The sequence below is a fragment of the Xenopus tropicalis genome, chromosome 1 (genome assembly GCF_000004195.4).
Source record: "Xenopus tropicalis strain Nigerian chromosome 1, UCB_Xtro_10.0, whole genome shotgun sequence".
NCBI lineage: Eukaryota > Metazoa > Chordata > Amphibia > Anura > Pipidae > Xenopus > Xenopus tropicalis.
Window position 1 is genome coordinate 173595329 of NC_030677.2, and position 25431 is coordinate 173620759.

General features: G+C 41.4%; 1 protein-coding gene across 2 annotated transcripts; it reads right to left on the reverse strand.

Annotated features, from left to right (window-relative positions):
- Positions 1-2379: 2379 nt before the first annotated feature.
- On the reverse strand, positions 2380-25380 carry slc25a46 (solute carrier family 25 member 46). Of its 2 annotated transcripts, none has more exons than XM_031899694.1 (8): positions 24917-25380; positions 22242-22284; positions 21146-21203; positions 18702-18779; positions 17586-17686; positions 14577-14633; positions 6345-6402; positions 2380-3359 (listed from the first exon to the last, which is right to left on the reverse strand). In XM_031899694.1, the coding sequence occupies exons 1-8, from the start codon at positions 25197-25199 to the stop codon at positions 2781-2783; spliced, it is 1257 nt and encodes a 418-aa protein (XP_031755554.1). In that variant the 5' UTR covers positions 25200-25380; the 3' UTR covers positions 2380-2780.
- Positions 25381-25431: the final 51 nt, after the last annotated feature.

Genomic DNA, 25431 nt, shown 5'->3' on the forward strand with positions numbered 1-25431 from the left:
AAAGTACAGGGCCCTGTGCTCGAGTAGGAGCGAGACCAGTAATAATGTAATACAGACACCCAGTTGGCCCATACAGGGGACGATTGGGCATACTCTCCCTTGATTGTTAGGGAGAGTACCACTTGTTTAAATAAGCTCAGTTAAAATTAAGGGTCATTAAGCAAGAGATACAGGTGGAAGAAGGGCCCTTCTCCCAGCATGCCATTGCCCTCAAAAACTTGCATGTGTACACATGTAATAAAGTGCTTGAGTCTAGGTTTTTTTCTAAGTCTTTTTTTCTGAGTCTAGCACAGGGGTGGGCAAACTACGGCCCGCGGGCCACATCCGGCCCGATAGCCCTTTCAATCCGGCCCGCCGTCTCCGGCCCCTTTAAAAGAATGACAGGCCCTGATTGGTTGCGCCCCGTGCATGCGCACAACGTCAGCACGCACGGGGCGCAACCATATAAAAGAATGCACTGGGGAGCCGGGGAACAGAAGGACAGGACGGAGGAAGCAGCGGGTCACTGGAGGAGGGAGCCGCAGGTCATGGAGGATGCTGGGAGGAGCTGGTGGGAGGATTTTGAGGAGAAGCTGGAAGATGCTGGGGGTGGAGCTGCAGGATGCTGGGGTGGGGAACTGCAGGATACTTGGGTAGGGAACTTCAAGATGCTGGGTAGTGGAGCTGCAGGATGCTGGAAAGTGGAGCTGGGGGATGCTGGGGGGGAGCTGAGAGGCCCCATGATTTCTGATGGCAGCCCCGGGCGTAATGCTGTCCCGGCCCGGTCCGGCCTGTCTGTTAGTCAATGTGGCCCCTGAGCCAAAAAGTTTGCCCACCCCTGGTCTAGCATCATGTACAAGTTATGTCTAAGGGACAAGGGACAGTGAGATAAGACTTGTAAAACCCTCCCATTTTACACCTGGTGTAGCCCAGGTTCCCTTTGCACATACTGCAGTACATTAGCATATTTTTGTTCCTGCAAAATATTGTGTAATTGGAGGGTGTGTGAATATCCCTGCCCTACCATGGAATGCCTATAATGATACAGATGCATGTTACAACAGCCTTTCTTAAAGAATTATAAATGTTACAGCTTCATAAAGTTCCAAATTAAGTAGTATTAAATAACATTCAAAAGTACAGTATACCGTCCTTTGTTGAGCCAGTAATTTCAGCAACACCTTGAATAATGCACTGAATGAAAAACAATTGACCGGATATCATGTCATTCAAACTATGCAACAGAAAACATGCAACTGCTTCAAATCAAGCAAAATAATCAATTTGTAGAATGTATTTGTTGGAATTCTAAAGGTTGTTGCTTAAGGTTTAGCAGTTACACTGCTGATTGTCTGTCTGTCCCTGTCATTGTCTACCTTTCTTCTTTGCCAGTATAGTTTGCTTGCTTAACATTTGGTGTCATGATTTTTCATAATGTTCTATTTTGACAGTCAAGTATTTTATTGTTTTTGTGACCTAATTGCCTACAAATTTGGCTTCTTAGAACTCGGTTTCCTAATGCTGCTCACACATCAAAATGCTTATTTTGAAAGATTCGTGTTTCCATGCTTTGTCTCTTCACCTATCAGTGCTGTTACGGGTGCTCTAAGACATGCAAGTAGACCAGCATCTATCACAGCAATGATAAAGTTAGCACAATGGACATGCTGTCAGAGCAGCAGCAAGGGGAGCTTTGTGTCAGTACTACCCTTGCTGTCTAACCACTTGTCTACTGGGAGGTTTTTAAACCCCTATTGGGTGCGGACCAGGGACAACGTATACGACCAGTGAGCCAAATAAATTTGTGATAGTACTACCCTCAAGTGGCCAAACCAGGATATAAAGCAGGTAATAAGGAAATGCCTCTGTGTCCTGAACCAACAGCCATGGGAGTGGACAAACAAAGCATAAAAGTCATAGAAATGTTGTGTTGTAGAACTCTCCCAGTGGATTAAAATCCACTGTCAAAAGATGAATGGTCTAATGTTGGCCTCTGGGCCCAAATGATTAGATCAGCAAATGACAGTGGCCAAATCAGTCAAAGATAAAATAATTTGGCCACCTTGAGAAAAGAGCAAGAGCTCTCCCCAGATACCTCCTGGCTGAATTGGACGGCGGAGCTGGAGGGTTCCCACAGTGCTGGCAGCCACATGTAATGTCACTTCCATTGGAAGCGATGTCGTATGTATCCGTGCACGTGACGTCACTTCTGCAACCTAGGGTGGCACCAGCCCTATATAAAGCACTGCTTCTGTCAAGCTCTTACCAGTGTTACAAATATAAGTCTGCATTCTTAAGTTTAGAAGCCCTTCAGTGCCAGAATTAAAAAAAAATAAAAATGTAAATGCTTATATGTAGATATTTGCTGCTTGAGATATGTTCAATAATTGTCTGAAGAACTTGATTTTTTTAACATTTATTTACACAGGACCTTATCAAATAGTGGTAATAGTAAGCAAATAATTGGCAGAGAGAATGTCAATTTAACAGGACACTGATTTAAACAGTTTAGGTATCACTTTACATTTCTGATGCCCAAAAAGATAATTACAAAGAAGATGCACATTTACTAAAGGCCATGTAGTTTAGCAGCACTGGCAGTAAGACATTGTGTGCTGCTTTTTAACAGGACAACAATTTAAGGTTCTGTTTTGAAAATCTAAAACTCTGCAAGTGTTTCCACCCATTGAACAAATCCAGATTGCATATCCTGAAACAGATTTGCGGGTATAATGCCTGTTTCATTTGGGTAGGTATAAAACAAGATGGCGAAAGCATGCTGTTCCAGTGGATACATCCTTTTAGCTAGCAGTTTGCACTACAGATGAATAAATTATTTTAGTTATTTGTAAAACAATAGCATGAAGTGTATACTGTACCACCACAGCGCCAAACCCTTTGTAAAAACCCAGTCCACCTTCTTCCCTTTTTATGGTATTTATACAGTCTTTCAGTCCTTCATATTGGGAGTTGATTGGGACAACTTCGTGGCCAAGGTCTGTATTGTCTATAATAGTACGTGTTCCTTGAATGTGAAGCCTGTGCAGTACAGTCTCTAGAGGATAGAGCAGAACATCAGCACAAAGGCTTGCAGCAAAATTAGCTATGAGTTCTGGGAAGTAATCTTCTAGTTTGTTTTGCACGGCATTTGAGCCATCTCCTGGAAGCTGCGCAGGACTCTTTTTCTTTATGAAGAACAGAACACACTTCTGGATGGTGGAGCTGATGATGTAGTGAAGAATGCCATGAAGCACAGTGGGAAATGTGAGAACAAGGAGTGGCAGCAGTCGTTTGCTGTAAGGTACGCCCAGGTTCAGTACTCGGCCAATTCCTTCTTTTAGGCAATCCAATATTCCAGGGTTATCATGTATAATCTCACTCTACATAGGAAAAAAAATTGTGAGAAACGTGTCTGACTATATAAATCTTTCTTTTACCTTCTTTTCTCCTTATTCCTTGATATCCCCATTGCCCTTTGATTTCACGCTCAGTTTTGTTTGAACCAACCATGCCTTCCCTTCTATTTGCCATCTGTTTTCCTCTTACTGCTCCCTCAGCCCTTCTTTTGGCAGGATTTTAACTTAATGTGCCATGTATGAGCACCCCTGATGGGCCTACCCAACCAATATCTGGCCAAAAATTGTCCAGATGTCAATTGGGCAGGTTTGACTTTCCCATTGGATCAGGGACCCTGAACGTACCTTATCAATAATTTCTACTTGTGTTCATTTTATTTAGTCTGTAAGCAAATAACTGCCTATGGCACCCAGTGTGCTTCAACTGAGGCTAAGATCAGTGATTTCACTGCCAAGACATTAAGCAATAAAAAATAGTTAAACCAAATAAAATTATAAAACCATTTTGTTCCTCATTTGAAACAGTATCTACACTTAGAGGACAACTATGGCTAAAGTAGTAGGACAAAAATATTGTTCATTATGTTTTGGGTTTCTGTACCAGCCCAAGGCAACCACAGGCCTTTAGCAGGGAAGATCTGTGTCCCCAAAGATGCCCCAGTAGCTCCCCATCTTCTTTTCTGCTGATTCCCTGCACATGCTCTGTACTGCTGTCACTTACTGGGCTTAGGGACCCACTCACAATATACTGTATATATAGAACATAATTGTCACAAAACAGGACTGATTAGTAATTAGTACAGATAATTACTATATGGCAGTTCTGAAACCAGTGCAATTAGCATCAGAATTCAATAAGCAGTCCTGTAGCATCAGCTTATATTACAGGCCAGCCTCATTTTCTGCTTGATTTGTAACCACGCCTAAGCTTAGCAACAGCTGAGCATGTGAGTGTCAGGGCTCTGGTACACGGGGAGATTAGTCGCCCGCGGCAAAACTCCCTGCTCGCGGGCGACTAATCTCCCCGAGTTGCCTTCCCCCTGCCATCCCACCGGCGAACATGTAAGTCGCCGGCGGGATGGCAGACGCGGCGGCGCGATTTCGCGCAAATCGCCAAAAAAGCCTCGCGAGTCTTTTTCGGCGATTTGCGCAAAATCGCGCCGCCGCGTCTGCCATCCCGCCAGCATATAAAATACAACATGTGAAACCATATTCACATTAGGTTCTAGTTCTCCTTTAAATATATTACTTGCAATCAGTTCCCATCAGCGATCTGAGAAGGCAACTTCCCTCCATGCACCTGAGGAAGGCTGGTGAGCCGAAACATGTTGTGCTAAAAGATGTCTCAATAAAACTACACTGTTTCACTGCATATAATGGTACTCTCCGGGTTCTTGGAATCATATTTGTAAACTTCCCTCCAGCTGTCAATACAGCCTGCCCAGCTTCTTGTTTAAAAAATCAGCTAGCCCCCACCCCAGCACAATACCTGCCCCTTGCCTTTCCATTTAATTGCACTATGTATAATGTTTTACATATGGTGATTGAAAGTAAAGTGAAGAAGGTGTTATCAGGCACTTCACCGCCCATGGGAGAGGACTTATACACCTTATGGTGTAAAAAACCAAAACAGTGATAATGTTTGCAGTTGTTAGTTACTGTTGGTACAGTTATTATTCTTTTATACTGAACACTGAACATATACATAAAAAATATGAGAGTTCTTGAAAGCCGCACATTAGTGTGCAATCTGTGTAGGTGCAATTATATTCATGATGCATAAAATACATACACATTGCATTATAATGGGTGGGCAGCAATGGGCACTATCATCACTCCAATGGTTACATACTCACAAATAATATTTTTAACAAATTGGGTAGGCTCTGATTTGGATGACATTGTACATTTTGCTGCTTAAATAACCATTATTGCACATGAAGTATTAGGAAATATCTGTAAACTGTTAAGATACTACATTAGGTTTTTCTTATAGAGTTGGTGCACTGGATATCGTCTACTTCATATCCCTTATATATCTGTTGCAGTAATGTCAAATAAATATCTTATTTTTTAAATGAAGATTTTAAATGTGTGGTACTTGGAGAAAATATATCCTGTGATGAGGCTATTTTGTTGAAAGATGTATGTTCTTTATTTATATTACAAAGGGTTACTTTCTCTTCAGAGAACTGTATGCGCTTTAACTGAATGAGTTCTAAAAATTGCTGTTCAACGTCTATTCTGCAAGTCACAACAGATCTTTGAGGAAAGTGAGATCAAAGCAAAATAAGCCTTTGCTTCAGATTAGCCCAGTGTGTATTGCTTTCAAAGGTTTTCAAAGTTATATTTACATTTTGTATGCATTGTACATATTTTAGCAACCTATACTCAAACCCTTAAAACTTTTTGTATTTTGCATGTTAAAGATTAGGAAATTATAAGAAAAACGCTACCTGATTACTGAAGCTTGCTTAGTGTATTGCAATAAATATATTTAATTTTTGCAGGTAGTGGGTTACAGTCCTGAATCACACTCTCCTCCCTAAGGCTAGAAGGCTTATGTTTCCATCTATACACACAAAATTCCACATATTTAAATATCTGCCCCCTAACACAGCTAGTTTCCACTCACAAATCTTACAGAAAGACAGGACTTACTCATTTGCTCAGCACTTTCCACTTCAGATCAAACAGTCAGCTGATTAGCAATAATTTACAGCTCAGACTCCCTGAAGGCGGCTGTCAGTGAAAGTACATGGGGGAAAATAAAGGTATGCGCTGCTGGATTAAATGCAGCCGATTTGATTGGGAAAAAAACCAACAGGTCTAAACAGCTGGAAGGCCACATCTTCAAAGCAGTAATGCCTTAGCGGTACAAATCAGAAAAAAGTTCCATTTCCATTTTTAAGGGGCAATAAAACCACTTATGGGTATGAATAATTGACAGTATAAGAGAAACATGGAGCAAGGAACATAAAATGTATGAAATGAAACGTAGGAAATTACCTGAACAGTTTCAATTAGACTTGCTGAATAAAAGGGAGTTACAATAACATAGACCAATCTGCAAATAAACAAATACAGTTAATTATATCATTCAGAAATAAACTATATTATATATATATATATATATATATATATATATATATATATATATATATATATATATATATATATATATATATATATATATATAGCTGGTAAAGACAAACAAGATGTGGAAGGCAGAAGATTGCATACATTTTCACAGGACATACTTTATGCTTTGGCAATTTTTTTATATAAATATAATTGTTATCAAAACAAGTGAAGACTTATGTACTATCACATTTTTGTACTTACCTACAATTAGGGGGAGATTTACCAACTTGTTTGACTTTGATTTATTTTCATGATTCAATTTTTCTTGGGCTTAAAAAACTTAAATTTGAATTATGTTTAAAAAAAATCGAATATCTGGTAAAATGGAATGTTCAGAAAAAAACCTGGAAACTGGAATGTAAAAATTCACCGTCTAAAAGTTTCTATAGATGCCAATGGGAGTTGCAAAGTCAGGCCGTATTAAACTTGAAAAATTGTATGTATTCAAATTTTATTCAAAGGAGATTACCTTATTAATAAATAAGTGAGCATTCGATAAGTTTATTTGATTTAGAAAGACAAACTCGAAAATAGATAAATATACTCATTAACCATTTATACAGTAATTCTTTAGCAACTTTTTTTTTGTTTATTGTCTGGTACGGTCACCTCCAAATATACACAGATATGGCATCCCTCATCAGGGCATCAGCTATCCAGAAAGCTCCAATTACAGGAAGGCCAACTCCCACAGCACCCATTTTAATGAAATGATTCATATTATTTAAATTATTTCCCTTTTCCTTGTACTTGATGCTAACTAAGCTGCATGAATCCATATTGGTGGCAAAACAATCCTACTGGGTTTATTTTATGTTTAAATTATTTTTTAGCAGACTTAGGCTATGGAGGAATTACGGAAAGACAACTTAAGCAGAAAATGACAGGTCCAAAGTGTTCTGAATAAGAGTTTTTAAATTCAGCATTCATTTGTGATGTGTAAGCAGGGAGCACACAGACAGATTCCAATAAAAAGGTAACACACACTCTGGGGCTCATTTCCAAAACATGCTACGGTATCAGTACCAGTGCAGTTAGCAGTAGCAACCACTAAGCAAGTAGTTAGATTTTGAACATCACTTTGAACAGCACTTGTATGGCTCTAGGCCATAGCATGGAAATTCCATACACTTTCATTAGTGTACACACAATGAACATGTGCTTTTTTTTCTGTCTTTGCTTTCGAACAGGTGACCTATAAATTCTACCTGCTGATTGCTTGCTATTGATCACTGCTCCTGGCCAAACTTGGTGCCTTTTATTACATAACCCCTAAAGATCCTTTTTGAGTGCAAAAATACAATTCTGTTTTTTGAAAATATCAAGATTAGTTTAATGGCTTGTATCAAACCTATTTCTTAAAGGCTAGTAGCTGTGTAAAATATTTACACTCCCCCATAAAATGTAGGGTATCAAAGAACTCTGTTGTAGCTCTTACATGGGAAATAATTCCATGCACCATGAATGCAAAAAATCTATTACAAAGAGAGAATCGGCATATTTATAAAGTTATGTCCCACGCAAAGGTCCAGAAGCCAAGGATTACAATTAGAAACAATAGGGTGTGCTTACATTGTCAGCTTGCAATAATAATCCCTAGTAGGAGCATTAAACAACTGTTTAGATGTTCTCCAGCTCCCACAATATGTTTGTAGCAAACCTGTACTTTTTTTTGTATACCATCAATTCCATGTCTAAAATATGAAGAATGAAGTCATATATGGAGCTACCCTGAGACCATTTTTACACCACCTGCAATATAACCAGATAACTGCTGAAACTGGAGAGTTGCTGAACAAAATGGTGAAGAGTGAATAGCCCCTTTAATTGTTACCCTTCTTTTGCTTTAAAGGAACAGTAACATTAAAAAATGAAAGAGCTTTAAAGTAATAGAAATATAATGCACGGTTGCCCTGCACTGGTAAAACTGGTGTGTTTGCTACAGTAACACTACTATAGTTTATATAATAAGCTGCTGTGTAGCTACGGGGGCAGCCATTCAAGCTGGAAAAAAGGAGAAAAGGCACAGGTTATGTAGCAGATAACAGATAAGTTCTGTAGAATACAATAGTGTTTTATCTGTTATCTGCTATGTGCCTGTGCCTTTTCTCCTTTGAATGGCTGCCCCCATGGCTATATAGCAGCTTATTTATACATTACATTAACATTTATTTATAAAGCGCCAACATATTCCGCAGCGCTGTACAATAAGTGGGTTACATACATTGGACATACAGAGTAACATATAAAGCAATCAATAACCGATACAAGAGGTGAAGAGGGCCCTGCCCAAAAGAGCTTACAATCTACAAGGAGAAAGGGTTGAGACACAAGGTGTGGGAATGGGCATGACCAGAGTTGTGAGAGGTGGGGCACAGGGTATTGCTAAACTAGAATAGGGTAAGCCTCTCTAAATAAATGTGTTTTTAGAGATTTCTTGAAGGCAGAGAGATTGGGAGAAAGTCTGACAGTTTGTGGGAGCGAATTCCAGAGAAGGGGGGCAGCCCTTGCAAAGTCTTGAATGCGAGCGTGTGAGGAGGGAATGAGAGAGGAGTTGAGGAGCAGGTCAGTAGAGGAGCGTAACAAGCGGGTTGGATGGTACCTAGAGATGAGTTCAGAGATGTAGGGTGGGGCAGAGTTATGGACTGCTTTAAATGTGAGGGGATGGTAGGGGAAGCCAGTGCAGGGATTGGCAGAGTGGCACGGCAGAGGAGGAGCGGTTGGAGAGGTGTATGAGCCTGGCAGCAGTATTCATTATGGACTGGAGAGGGGACAGTCTTTGGAGGGGAAGGCCAATTAATAGGGAGTTACAGTAGTCCAGGCGAGATATTATAAGAGAGTGAATAAGAATTTTGGCAGCATCTTGGGTGATAAATGATCGGATTTTGGAGATATTTCTTAGGTGAAAGTGACATGATTTGATAAGTGATTGGATATGAGGGGTGAAGGACAGGGCAGAATCAAGGATAACCCCAAGGCACCGGGCCTGGGAAGATGGGGTGATGGTAGAATTGTTAACCGTTATAGATACCTCGGGAACAATGTGGGCGTTGGATGGGGGAAAGAGAACCAGTTCAGTTTTAGAGAGGTTTAATTTGAGGTAACGTTGGGACATCCAAGTGGAGATAGCGGACAGGCAGGAAGAGACGCGAGTTAGAAGCTCTGGGTTGAGATCAGGAGAGGAAAGATAGATCTGAGTATCGTCAGCATAGAGGTGGTACTGAAAGCCAAAAGAACTGATTAATTTGCCAAGTGAGGAGGTATAGAGAGAAAATAGTAAGGGGCCCAGGACAGAGCCTTGAGAAACCCCGACAGAAAGAGGCAAGGGAGAAGATGATTCCCCATTGTAAGAGACACTGAAGGATCGATCTGAGAGATGAGATGAAAACCAGGATAAGGCAGTGTCACGAAGGCCAAGAGAGCGGAGAGTCTGGAGGAGAAGAGGGTGATCCACAGTGTCAAAAGCAGCAGAGAGATCGAGAAGTATCAGTAGCGAGTAGTGTTTTTTGGCTTTAGCCGAAAGGAGGTCATTTGTTAGTCGGGTTAGAGCAGTTTCGGTGGAGTGTTGTTGTCTAAAACCAGATTGTAGGGGATCCAGGAGGTTATTGTCAGAGAGGAATAGCGTCAGTCGGTTGGATACTAGGCGCTCAAGCAGTTTGGAGATGAATGGGAGCAGAGAGATAGGTCGGAGGTTAGTAGGATTGGAAGGATCAAGGGAGGGTTTTTTCAGAATAGGGGTTACAAGTGCATGTTTCAGTTGGGAGGGAAAGATTCCAGTAGAGAGCGAGAGATTGAATAGATGAGTTAAGGCTTTGATAAGACAGGGGTTGGCATTACGTAGAAGTTTGGTAGGAATGGGATCAAGCGGGCAGGTAGTAAGGTGGGAGGAAGACAGCAGTTTTGAGACTTCCTCTTCAGTCACTGGGGGGAAGGAGCCAAGAAGAGACTGGGGAGGGAGGGGAATGGTTATGGGGATTTAGTTGTGCAATGTCACTTCGGATGGTGTCAATTTTATTTTTAAAGTGCTCAGCAATAGCTTGAGCAGTGACTGAAGCACACGGAGGTGGCGGAGGAGGGGACAGCAGAGAGTTAAAGGTAGAGAAGAGTTGTGCAGGTTTTTTAGAGAGGGAGTTAATAAGTGCAGTGAAGTAGGTTTGTTTAGCTTGGCAGAGGGTGGTGTTGTAGGAGAGCAGAGCAGATTTGTAGCTGCAGAAATCTGACTCTGACCTTGATTTGCGCCAGCGGCGCTCAAGTGTACGTGACTGTTTTTGGAGGGATTTGGTATGAGCAGTGTGCCAGGGTTGGAGTGGTTTGGGCCTCACGCGTTTGGTCTTGGCAGGAGCAAGCACATTGAGGGCAGTGGTGAGTGTGCTGTAGTAGACAGAGGTAGCCTGATTAGGACAAGAGACAGTTTGGATGTTAGAATGAAGAGAGTCAAAGGTAGAAGAGAGATGTGACGTGTTTAGGGATTGCAGGTCTCGGTATGTGTATGTTTGGGGGGCAGCAGAGGGTGTAGAGGGAGTTAGCGAGAGGTGAAATGTGAGCAGATTGTGATCAGAGAGGGGGAAAGGGGAGTTAGTGAAGTTGGAGGTAGAACAACATTTTGTAAATATAAGATCCAGGGAGTTTCCATTAGAGTGAGAGGGGGAGTCAGAGCACAGAGATAACCCAAAGGAGGATGTTAGTGAAAGGAGTTTAGAGGTAGCAGGGGCATTAGGATTGTTAACAGGTATGTTAAAGTCACCTAGTACAATGGATGGGGAGTCAGAGGAAAGGAAGTAAGGAAGCCAGGCAGAGAAGTGGTCAAAGAATTGTGAGGTCGGTCCAGGAGGTCGGTATATGACCGCAATGCGAAGCGAAACAGGGGAGAAGAGCTTAATAGAGTGAACCTCAAATGAGGAAAATGAAAGAGAAGGAGGAGGTGGAAGGACTTTAAATGAATAGCGGGGGGAGAGAAGGAGCCCTACCCCACCCCCTGCCCTGTTTCCAGGCCTGGGAGTGTGAGTAAGGTGTAGCCCCCCAAAGGACAGAGCAGCAGGTGAGGCAGTGTCAGTAGGGGAAAGCCAGGTCTCAGTTATTGCAAACAAGTTAAGCGATTTAGCGATGAAAAGGTCATGGATGGAGGTGAGTTTGTTGCAGACAGAGCGGGAATTCCAGAGGGCACAGGAAATTTGAATAGAGGCTTTGGGTATAGGGGTAAGGGTCCTGTACTTCAGAGGGGTACAGGGTGGGTTTGGGGAACGTGTCCCTAACAGAACAGGGATGGGGTAAGGGCCAGGGTTGGGGGAAATGTCACCAGCAGCGAGTAACAGGAAGGAGAGGAATGCAAGGTGAGAGCGGGATTTGTACGTTTTTGTTTTATATGAGGAGAAAGAGTTAACTGGGGTTACGGAGCAGAGCAATTTAAAAACTTCATGTGCTGAGAGGGAAGGAGAGGAGAGGAGAGAGGCAGTGATTGTTATACCTTTCTGACTGGATGGAGGGTGTGGCTGGAGATGTTTTAGGAAACATGAAAGTGCAAAGAGGAGGAGGGCAGGATAAAACATTTTGGGATAGGAAATAACAAACTACCATGAATAAGCAAAGTTGTTTTCTTGCGATTCCACCTTGTTCAGTGTTGATAGGAGATAGTTTGTAGCCTTGTCAGTGCCTTGTCCAACTGCCTTGTTTAACTGCCATTCCCTTCTTCCTAGCACTTGTGAAATGTTGGCACTTAGGAAATGGTAGCACCAGTGCCTGACACTAGTGCCATCCCCAAGGCTGCATCTGAATTTATATGCAGTTGATTGGGGAAAGCCAGAATCTAATTGACTAATTAATCAGTTAAGCACTCAGGGATCAAAGTAAGCAGGCTGTGAGACTTTTACAAGCACCAGAACCAAGTTTTGGGGCTGTAAAAATATCTCTTGCTCACTGAGGAGTGGACACAGATGTGAGTTTGACACAGCTATCACAAGTACTAAATCAAGGTAGGCCTAACAGAAAAAGTTATTGGCATAGCAGATACACAGATGAGAATTACCATTAATAAAGAGGCTGCAATATAGTGGGTCATATGGCAGTATACAGCAGAGGGATACACAGATGAGAATTACCATTAATAAAGAGGCTGCAATATAGTGGGTCATATGGCAGTATACATACAATTTATATAAATTATAGTAGACTTTCTGAAGTAAACACACAACTTTTACCAGTGCAGGGCAGCAGCACATTATATTTTAGTTACTTTTACACACTTTCATTTTTTGGTGTTACTGTTCCTTTAAATGGACTGAGCAGAGACAGCTTCTATCTTAGCCTTAGAGTTTTTTGAAGATGGGATCAGGGTCAGACCAGGATAAAATGAAAAAACAGCAGCACTCCGGAAATGTTGTAGAAAAAAGTGACTTTACTCCAGTGCACACTGGTCAGGGTCAGACCAGGGTATGCAGGATCCTCCCATTCCCCCCAGGGGCCCGACCACTGCCACCCCTGCATTATAAAAGGGCCCACTGTCTCACAGCCAACATTCCCAGATTAAACTATTAAGGTATTCCACGTGTATATCTACAAAACTAATTTATCTACTGCAGTGTCCCTGTGGCCTTGCGTACTAACAGCAAAACTAACAGAACGGTCAGACAAAGACTTAATGAGCACAGAAGTGCTATACGTAATGTCAAAACAAAACAGACTTATGTTAGTCGACATTGTCGGAAGCAACCTTTCCATTTCTTTGCTACGGTGGATGGTACTCGAGATGGTTCCACTAGGCTAGGGAATCTAGAACAAAAACATTTGCAGGAGGGGAATTTTTTGGATATGGAGGCTGAATACCTTAGCTCCTAAAGGTCTAAATGAAGCTATTAATTATGTTGGGTTGAAAAACTCAATATACTGTTCGACTTCAGCTTTTTCTTCTTATTATTATTCTTAATGCCCCCCATTTTCTAAGCGCTACTCCTCCTACAGTTTTAGGGGTACAACACCCAAACTCTCCACACTTCTTTGCCCTATAGCGGAGCAGGTTGCTTGTGCTTTTCTAAGTGATCCCGCCCCCCCGTCTTTTTGTGGTGCCGCTCCCAACACCCCAATTTTCCCATTGACTTTGAGAGGGAAGGTTTTCAAACTTCTGCCACTTCAGCTACACTCCCCAAACTTAAATAACATAATCATGGGAGGGGCAAACAGCAGCCAATCAAATTTCACCCCTTGACTTTAGTGGGGAAATTGAAACTGCTGCCAATCTTACAGCTTTGAGGCTACACTCCCCAAACTTGAATCACAGTCATGGGGTCAGCCTGAATGAAAATGTCATGATTGTTTGTGTTTGTGTTGAGCCACAAACAGCTAATCATATTTCAACTATTGAATTTTATTGGTAAAATGCTGTCAGTCCCACAATTTTTGGCCCGAGTCCCCAAACGTTGCAGAACTGGTCACTGGTGGACTGCAGTTAAAAAATATGAAAAGTGGGTTGGGCCACTAACAACCAATCAGAATTCATCCATTTTTTATTGTCTTAAATATAAAATGCTGTCATTTGTACACTAATTATGCCAGGGTGCCCAATGTTTGTCACTGCGTGACTTCAACTCAAGGACAGAAAAAGTGGGCACACCCACCAACCACAATTCACCTACTGACTTTTATTGGTTTAAATCTAAACTGCTGCCATTCTTTAACAATTGATCCTAGGGTTTCTAAACTTTGCAGTTAGTCACTGGGTAACTGCAGTTTCAGGTTAAAAAAGTGGGCGGAGCCACCAACTGCCAAACAGATGTCACTCATCGACTCATTTAAATTGCTGCCATTCAGACACTATTAAAACCAGAGTCCCTAAATTTTGCACAGTGGTTTTTACTATATAATTGTGATCCGAGGTTACAAAAACCGGGTGGAGCCAACAACAGCCAATCAGATTGAACTCAGTAACTTCACGTTTTTCAAATCAACATAAAGTTTGTTCTCAAACTTCCCTTTCTAGTTTCACATTTCTTTTTATCATCCTCCTGTACAATATCCTTATGTTTGGATATGGTAGGACTGTAATATTTAAAGACAAAGATGTCCATTAAATATTTATTACAGATTCTTACAAAATTAAGCACTTACCCTTTCAGAAGAAGATGTCCCCCTATTTGCTTTGGATTCCATTTATGATTAAGCTCCCTATGAAGAACATAAAAAAAATGGTCATTTTTAATGCCATTGCTTTTTGTAAATAGTTATAGATATAGCAAAAGGTTTTGAATACCAGGGCTGTGGAGTCGGAGGCAATTTTGGGTACTTGGAGTTGGAGTCGGCAAAAAATGAACCGACTCCGACTCCTACTAAATTTAAATGGGAATAAAAAAAAAAAAAATAAAGCAAGTTTAAATGTCCCAATTCACGAACAGTCATAATTAATTACTTCTCTGCTATAAGAATAAAGCCCAATGCACGCAGTGCATAAACAAACACGTTGAGCGACCATGAAGCATGCTTTTCATTGACTGTATGCTTCACTAACTGGGATGTAACGCAGTTAAGGTGCGGAAGCTCCACTGCGTCGTGTTTCTCTGTTACAGGGAACACAATGCCCACTGTGAACCTAGCCTAACTCTCACTGATAAATAATTAAGTAAAAAAAATTTGCAGGACTAGAAATACTTGTATACGTGAAGGGAATGGATAGTCAATAGTGTCAAGGAACAGTAACACCAAAAAATGAAAGTGTATAAAAGTAACTAAAATATAATGTGCTGCTGCCCTGCACTGTGTGGTTTACTTCAGAAAATCTACTATAGTTTATATAAATACCCCGCTGTGTAGCCCCGGGGGCAGCCATTCCTGCACTGGTACAGCTGGGGTGTTTGCTACAGAAACCCTACTATAGTTTATATAAATACCCCGCTGTGTAGCCCCGGAGGCAGCCATTCCTGCACTGGTACAGCTGGGGTGTTTGCTTCAGGAACCCTACTATAGTTTATATAAATACCCCGCTGTGTAGCCCCGGGGGCAGCCATTCCTGCACCGGTACAGCTGGGGTGTTTGCTACAGAAACCCTACTATAGTTTATATAAATACCCTGCTGTGTAGCCCTGGGGGCAGCCATTCCTGCACTGGTACAGCTGGGGTGTTTGCTACAGAAACCCTACTATAGTTTATATAAATACCCTGCTGTGTAGCCCCGGGGGCAGCCATTCCTGCACCGGTACAGCTGGGGTGTTTGCTACAGAAACCCTACTATAGTTTATATAAATACCTGCTGTGTAGCCCCGGGGGCAGCCATTCCTGCACTGGTACAGCTGGGGTGTTTGCTACAGAAACCCTACTATAGTTTATATAAATACCCTGCTGTGTAGCCCTGGGGGCAGCCATTCCTGCACTGGTACAGCTGGGGTGTTTGCTACAGAAACCCTACTATAGTTTATATAAATACCCTGCTGTGTAGCCATGGGGGCAGCCATTCCTGCACCGGTACAGCTGGGGTGTTTGCTACAGAAACCCTACTATAGTTTATATAAATACTCCGCTGTGTAGCCCCGGGGGCAGCCATTCCTGCACTGGTACAGCTGGGGTGTTTGCTACAGAAACCCTACTATTAGTTTATATAAGTAAGCTGCTGTGTAGCCATGGGGGCAGCCATTCAAAGGAGAAAAGGCACAGGCACATAGCAGATAACAGATAAAACACTATTGTATTCTACAGAACTTGTCTGTTATCTGCTATGTAACCTGTGCCTTTTCTCCTTTTTTCCAGCTTGAATGGCTGCCCCCGTGGCTACACAGCAGCTTATTATATAAATTATAGTAGTTTACCTGTAGCAAACACACCAGTTTTACCTGTGCAGGGCAACAGTGCATTATATTTTTATTACTTTAAAGCTCTTTTATTTTTTAGTGTTACTGTTCCTTTAAGACTGAAGCTTTAAAACATTTGAAAAACTGCTGTAATTCACCTGTAATGTTAGCTTAAACTTTAAACATGACTATGGGATTCTAGGGAAATCATTAGGAGTAGGAGTATAGATAAAATTGTCTATCAGTTTATTATCAGTTCAGTTGTGTTTTAAGTGCCCCTTCCCCTTCCTGGATGTATAAAATACATTAGCATATTAAAAACAGAGGAGTCGGAGTCGTGGAGTCTGAGTCGGACGTATCAAAAACTGAGGAGTCGGAGTCGTGGAGTCTGAGTCGGAATCGGAAGTATCAGAAACTGAGGAGTCGGAGAATTTATCTACCGACTCCACAGCCCTGTTGAATACATACAATTTCTTGTGCCACTTTTTACAGAATCCCTCACTATACATTTTATATGCTTTGAATCAGCTGTATAGTTGCCAGTTTAAAAAAAATTTAAAAAGTTGTGTAAGGTTACTGTACTGTGTTTTTATGCATTTTTTAAACACAACCCTCCATTCTATCGTATTTAAGCACAAGAAAATATAGCACCTGTCATCTAAAAAAATGGGATGAACCGCAAATGCCATAAACTCAACTGTGAATCAGTGAATCAATTAGCTGATGTATTTAGGTGCTCTCAAACCTCTGTCTCAAACGCACATCAAATGCATAAAAAAATACCTGTGTGTCTGAGTCTTAAGTCTATCTGGGGTAGAGGCCAGGGTAGGTGTGAAACAGTGTAACATACATACATTTTTCACACCACTAGTTTCTACAAGTTTTCTAGATTTGTGTGGTTTCCTTTTAAAATAGGTAGTTCACCTTAAATCCCCAGAAAACCCAGTTTAAATGCTGCAGCTTTATAAATTGGTATTGCAGTTTCACCAAATTTTACAACTTTTTACATTAACTTAAATACCCACTTTTATAAATATGTCCCGCAGTGATACAAAGATAGTGGGAATTTCTATGCTCCACTATAGCCAAACAGAGCATCCAGTGGCTACTACTAGTTCTCAGCACAAACATTTCCTGGTCACTTTTGGGTTGTTCTTCCTTTGCAATTAATGAACTATCACAATTTTTTGTACAAGCTTGGCTAACAGTATGCTGAGCAAAACACACATTAAATTAACAGGCACAGGCACCAGGTGTGGATAAAAGCAGTAATAAAGAAAAATGAGTAAAGTAATTAAGCAAATCTAGACTAGATTATTTTTCTTAAATGAAACCTTACCTTGGTAAATGAGTAAATTCACTAAGCATGCCTTCAGCTCCAAGGCTTATGCCCTGAACAATAAATGTGCTTCCCATTCCTTTCCAAAGAGCTCTGAAGCCCTGTAATTTTGTACAAAAACATAAAAGAAAATCATCCATCAGTTGGATATTTGCTTTCTGTTTCTTACCACTAAGTAGTTTATATGGATTACTGCACTAATGCAAAACTGCCCTGTATGTAAATGTGCCCCTTGTGGAATATATAGAGATACTTCCTCTCTCATCTTCTCATCTATTAGCTACAAACAAGCCATTAGGCAAAATAACCCCTTTAATTGAAAGGCAAACCCTGCATAAGGCTAATGCCAGACGTGGCGTTTTTACACTGTGTATTTTCTCCGCCTAAAAACGCTGCACAACCCACACAGCCCCTGACTATGGTGTTTTTCAGCCTAGTACCGGTGACGTAGCAAATCCCGTTTCCCATGGTGCTAATAGTGTGAAATAGGAAAAAACGCAGCGTATTTCTGCAAGGTCTGGCAGCTGCCTTTGTGTATACATAGGAATAGGTTGCTGTGCAAATAACGGCGTATTTCGGCAAATGCATGAAAAGTCCGTGGTAACGCGTTTTCTAGCGTATTTACGCATAGTGTCTTTTCCATCGAGACTGTTTAAGTTATTTCTATGGATGATGATATAGTGCGTTTTTCAGCCGCCAAAAGAATTAGAAGACACGCAGCGTAAAAATGCCACATCTGGCATTAGCCTTAGACAAATGTGATGAACTCCTCATTCCCTCAATTAACAGCACTTGGTGATTATTTATGAATTCACCGATTACCCCACAATATCTACTTGATACAGCTTCTCTAGCATCACCTATCTGTGCCTCTGCAGGATATATTTTGAAAAGTATACCTTTGAATTTTTGTGAACTATGAATTCATGCTTGGGAGATTTTTCATAAATTTATTTCTGGAATTTTTTTTTTTTTTTTAACACTATTTATTAATTGTATTTATTTTGAGTGGGCTGACCAGTCACTTAGTTAGAATTATTAATAAACTGATGGACATATAATTTTAATGGTTTGTAATGTAATGATCAAGGCAAGAAACTAAGCTTTTAAACATACCTGTGTTTTAGTGAAGCTGTACATAATATTAACAATACTAAATGGAGACAACTGGTAATTCCGTGCATGATAGTTCACCTAAAGAGAAAACATATAAATAACATTACGCAGAATAGTAATACCAATGCAGTCAGTGCAACACAAATGGACAAAAAGAGTATTTTCTATTATTAATAAATACTACAATGCTGTCCATGATTGAAGTTCTTTATGACAAGCAAATAAAAGGAAATCAAACCACTATACAAATCAAAGTATTAAAAAATATCTTGTATACAAGATCTTTGACACTTATGTGACAACTATGCAGTTTAAATACATTGTAACACTGCCACCTAGTGTTATGCTAAGATACTTAACTTAAAAACACAATATATACCAAAGATACAAATGCAACATTTATATGGGGGTTGTAAGCAGTATATACATACGTATTAAATAAAAACAAGGGGAAAATATCTGTCATACAGTATTTGCTTTGGAAAAATGGGAAGCGGCTGTCTATACAGGCTTTCTATGTGGGCGAACCACATCAGTCTAAAATATTTGCTGTCAGCCATCACCTACCCATTATATCTGCCATTATAAATGTTTCCTGAGGAAAATTCCACTGCATTACAATTCTTACTGTGCAAAAAATTCATTTGCACTAAAAGAAACTTCCTTTCTTGTGTACGGCATTATCAGGTTGGCATACATGTCATATTTAACTGCACTAAAAACTTAAATGGAAAATATAACCCCTTTTCACATGAGCTTATTCAGCCGGGCTTCAGGCTTCCTTCTCCGAGTTTTGCATCACTGGATAATTTATCTGAGGATAATTCTGACACTTCATCAGAGAAGACCTCCTAAATACTTGTTATAATCGATTGACATGCATCACAAACCCTATTTACTAAAGTCACAGGTATGTAGCGTACCCTATAACTCTTTTCAAAATTGCACTTCTATTCTATTCCAGACAAATATGTTAGCAGGTGTGGAAGGCACAGCTGGCATGTCCAAAGGCGATAATGCCATCTTCCACTGAAAGTTCTTTTCGTCATACTTCTAACATTAAAGGAGAAGGAAAGGCTAAGTCACTTGGGGGTGCCAAAATGTTAGGCACCCCCAAGTGACTTACATGACCTACCTTGTACCCCGGGCTGGTGCCCTTGTTAGGAGAAAACAGCACCAGCCCGGGGCACCTGTAGACACCGCTTCCTCCTTCCTTTGCGCGCTGCTGGCGAAATCCGTGGGCCGGCGCATGCGAGGAGGAAGCAGGTAGCGCCGGCAGCTGCCCCGGGCTGGTGCTGTTCTCTCCGTACGGGGGCACCAGCCCGGGGTACAAGGTAGGCGTTCTAAGTCACTTGGGGGTGCCTAACATTTTGGCACCCCCAAGTGACTTAGCCTTTCCTTCTCCTTTAAGCACAGAAGACATGCAGGCTGGCTGACCTTGTGTGTGGAAGGTTGTACTATTACCCATGGATTTGACAGGACACACGGTTTATGTGATACTATTACTGGACTAACTGGGATAGGTATCTCTGCAAGCTTTCCAGGCAACTAAATCTTCTTAACTTGCAGTATGTTGCAAATTTTATATATATGTATATATTAGAGATGCACCAAATCCCGGATTCAGGCCGAATGCAGCCTTTTTTTGATGCATTCGGTTTCGAATCCATGGTCCCAGGTTAAATTTTAGGGGGGGTTTAACCCTTCCCAACCCTATTTAGCATATGCTAATTTGGATTTGGTTCGGGATTCAGCAGAATCCATCAGGTTCGGCCAATTTAATTAGTCTTTAATGGCTTCTTTTAAAAGTAAAAGGGAAGCTACTAAGACAGTTTATTGCCAACAGATTAGCCACAATAGTGCAAGCTAGAACCCTGTATTTATTCTTCAGAAAGCTAGCAGCTGCCATATGAGCTTGGTGTGATGCCACTTCCTTCTCCTGCACCCTTGTGTTCCTGGCTGGCTTGTAGCGCTCAGCTCAGATACAGCAGGGAGGGGAGGGGGAGAGAGGAGCGAGCAGTGCAGGCTCATGGGTTTGAGCTGAGAGAGAAGCCCATGTGCACACAATAGACGTTTCTGATAAAGTTTACTTAGTTTTAACCTTTTCTTCTCCTGTAGGGCTGTGACACACGGGAGATTAGTTGCTGCGCGACTGTCTTGTCGTGGGTGACTTATCTCTCCGAAATGCCATCCCACTGGCGAGAATGTAAATCTCCGGTGGGATGGCATACACGGCGCAGTGATTTGCCGAAAGTCGCGGAAAAAAACTTGAGAGAAAACTTCCGCGACTTCGGCAAATCGTCCCACTGGCTCCGAAAAATACTGCACAGACAAAGTATAATTGAAAGAAAAGAAAGGAGTTCTTTCCAATGCTTATAAGAAAAACATCTGGACCAGAAGGACATATTAAACATTAAAAAATACAGTGGAAAAGTATGCATTACCTGGCACTGCCGACGCAATACAATGCATGGATGGGCTAAAACATTCTCTGTAAAAAGACTTGAAGAAGCAGAAAACAAATAAATAAAGAACTGCAATGGTGGACAATCAAAGCAAATTCTGTATGAAAAATAACCACACATTAAAAAAAAAATATATATATATATATTTAGTTATAATAAATATATGCTAGGAACTTTGGGGTCCCATTAATATTCATCAAACTCTTCTTTTTGCTAGTAATCTTTGAATGTCTTTTAAAGACATTAATATGCAAATGCTAGAAACATTACATTAATTTACAGAGAAAAAATACTGAGCTTCCTGTAGCTGCACAGCGACAGTAAAGTGTACATTAACTATTGAAAATTTTTTGTAAATATGACTTTCACAATTGCACATTCTCTGCTGTATGCTTCTAAACAAATTATCAGTGCCAAAGGTCAACAGGAATCAATATTAGCCTGCTTCGGAATGGAGTACTAATCAGCTATAGCACAAGGCAGCCTTATAGGTGAACAGAGGTAGGAAAACATGTTGGCTGGCTTAAAGGAAAAGTAAAAAAAATTAATGTGGTAAGTGTAATGATGAGCAAAAGGTTTTTGCAAAAATAGACACCAATGTATTCAGTATGCACTGAGAAAAAAAAAAAAAAATTCGCAACATTCCCTTATTGACTTATATATGAATTTGGAATTTTTTGGTGAAACAGGAGAGAAACTGCTGTGTAGCCATGGGGGCAGCCATTTAAGCTGGAAAAAAAAAGGAAAATAGGCACAGGTAACATAGCAGATAACAGATATCATCTACAAAATACAATGGTGTTTTACAAAGCTTATCTGTTATCTGCTATTTCACCTCTGCCATTTGTGGTGCTCCATTTCAATCATTAGTATTGGAAACCACTAAACAGAAAAAAAAAATATTTAAAAGATGGCCCACCATATAAAAGCAGGTTTTTCAGCTACACCCTCTACTGACACAGTTTTAAGCAGAGTTACCAATGATCTCCAGATTAGAAAAGATTAAATAACTTTAAAAATATATTCAGAAATAATTCAGAAATTATATTTACATCCAAATATATATCAGAATTACCTTGCAAGCCCAATGCCAAATCCAGCAAATCGATTCAGGTGCTCTACAAGAGATACACACAAAATAAAGCATTATTTAGAGGAATAAAAAATGCAAGTACAGTAGATTTCTTTCATACAGGATGCCTATTGCACACCATGCCTTGCTTTTACATTTAGTGTTAATTGTAATAATTAAACCATACTTTGTACTTGATCCCAACTGAGATAATGGGTTGATTTAATCTTTAAAATTATTTTTAGTATAGTAAGTATGGAGACCCACATTAGGCATGATCCCCAGAAAATCCCAGGTCCTAAGCATTCTGGATAACAGGTCCCATACCTGCAATGTTAATCATGAAAAGCACCCTGAATGGCGCACACGGAGGGATTACAGATGGACCTCTATGCAAAATTGCTCAAGCACTTTGACATTTACAGGCATTTATCCATTGATTAAAATTACAGACAGGCATTTTGACACAAATTGTTCTTTGCCAGCGGGCACAAGTAATCAGGTTTTCTTGTGCCACATTCTGTGACGTAAGCTAGAATCCTTGGTTCCACTGCTTGAAATTCATGGGACATTATTTAGCAAATTTCCAACCAAATATATTGTATAGGAGTTCTGTCTGACTGACTGGAATTGATACCAAGGTCTGCAGTACTGAAGGCTGGAAGGTTCCTCTTCTTTTACCAGCAGTTTACGAGCACAGTACAGATATTTACCACAGGGACAAATCATTAAACAGCTGAGTACAAATATGAGTGGTCACTTACATTAAGAGCCCATACCTATTGGTGTCCAAAATGCACACTGAAAGGCATCAAAACGCATATGTTTGCTTCTACATACATTTTTTATGAAGTTACAATATATTTTTCATATTATATATTTTGCATGTATGTCAAACATCCAGTCAGCCCACGTATGCAGCATGTTGCATTTTTGCTTGTGGGTATAACCTGATAGAATAAAAGGGAATCAAGTAGCTGATGACCTTATGTGCACCCAGGCATTACATCTTAAATATACAAAAAAAGCCTGTGTATTAGAGCCTTAAAGCTACCCTTACAAGTAAAGAACTGCTTGCCTTAAAAGGTCACTCAGTTGGCCAAAAACCTGAACCGGAACCTATGTGGACACCTATGTGATGCAGTCACTGCCCAACAGGAAAGATGCAGGATATGCAGCCAGATCTGCCATACAGCGGTAAATAATCTGCCCACTTGGTCTGTAGTTATCAAACTGGCAGTTGACTTAAGTTGGCCATACACAGGTCTACTTGGTACACTCTCCACCTGACTGGCCCACAGGCCAAAGAATGGAGAATATATTAGGGCCCACACATAATAACACCCCTCCTATTGTTACAAACGTTCCTACAAAATGCACAAATAACTGAACAGCAGGAAGTAAAAAGCAGCTGCGGCTCCTCCTCAGTTCATCTTCTAATGTACTGGGAAATTTTCAAACATGGCTTATACCTGAACAGACCAATATCCATAATACCCCCTGTACATGGATATCGAGATGTCAGGACTGGAGGGCCACCATACACATAAAACATTATTGTTGTGCGAATGGCAAGCTATAGGAATTTCTTAGAAATGCTATCTATGTTCTTCTGCTCAGAAAGCAAATTATTCCCCTCTTCTACTCAGCCATAGTTTTTCTGTGAGGCACCTGAATCCTATGTTTCTCACCTGAAAAAGACGGCCACACAGAAGCAGCGCATTATACCTGCAGAAGCACACGGTCATACCAGCTTCTGTAAAAAGTGTTCTATTACAGTGGGCAAGGTTGGGACAGGCTTTGAAGCACATTGTAAATAATGCGAATTCAATTTTACCCCCACCCGGGGAAAAAAAAAATCTGTGGAGCACACACAGTTATTTAATGAGTAATTACTATTGAACAACATCTTATTGTTTAGAATCTCCGCACTACTGCTTCTGACTCATGAAACAACATAGCAGAAGCAGCTGATACAGACCTGGGTCAGAATAGACTTCTGCTACACTGGTGCAAGGGTCACAACCAGAACACAGAAAATGATAAATACTCCTTTAAATAGCAAATACATTTGATTTTTGCCTTATCCATATTTATTGGATATTTGCTTGATTTGAATTTCATTGTGCAAATAAACTATTATTGGGTGAATTAATAACTATAAATGAAGGCAACCAACACACATGATATAACTGCATGTGACTGCAGGCCTGGGGGTAACTGATAAGGGGCATGGGGGGCATTGCTACTGTGCCAGTCCCAGGGGTGAATAGGCCGTAGTTGTGCCGCCCAATCCGACCCTGGCACGGTATGAGCCACTCACTGTCAGTCTCACACTGGTGCCACTCACTGTCAGTCTCACACTGGTGCCACTCACTGTCAGTCTCACACTGGTGCCACTCACTGTCAGTCTCACACTGGTGCCACTCACTGTCAGTCTCACACTGGTGCCACTCACTGTCAGTCTCACACTGGTGCCACTCACTGTCAGTCTCACACTGGTGCCACTCACTGTCAGTCTCACACTGGTGCCACTCACTGTCAGTCTCACACTGGTGCCACACGGTAGCACAGGGCACAGGGCACAGAGGCTGCACATAATGAGCCCGGGCCCATCAGCTCTTCTCAGTGGCCGGAGCCCATAGCTGCACATCCCTGACTGACAGACTGCTCACCGCCGCCGCTGCTGCTGCTACTGCTCTCCTCCCCGACGGCGGCAGGGCCAGCGTTACTATCGGCTCCATACTGCGGGCTTTTCTCTCCCCAGTGAAGGTTGCGGCTGCCCGGGATATCAGGCGGGGTGGTTACCCAGTGCTGTGACAGGTCCCCGGAGGAACTGAATGACCTTGCGGGGAAGCCGTGTTGGTAAGGCGGTACGTCTCCATCTCCTCGGCCCCACGACGTGCCGCGGTATTCTAGGCCGTCAAACCTATCGGGCCGCCGTGGCTGCATGCTGCTCATCGCCCCTCGCTTCCCGACCCTGGCCCGACAACCTTAGCTGTCAAACCGCCTGTGCGCCGAACGTCACTGCTTCCTGCAAGGTAGATATGCCTCTGACATCACAAGGCCGCGAAGTTCATGCCGGGAAATGCAGTCCCATCATATCGGCCTATAATAAAAACAAGTAGCTAAGCGCGAATAAAAAGGAGAATGATTGGCAAGCTTATTGACCAACCACGTTCAGCTTCCGTAG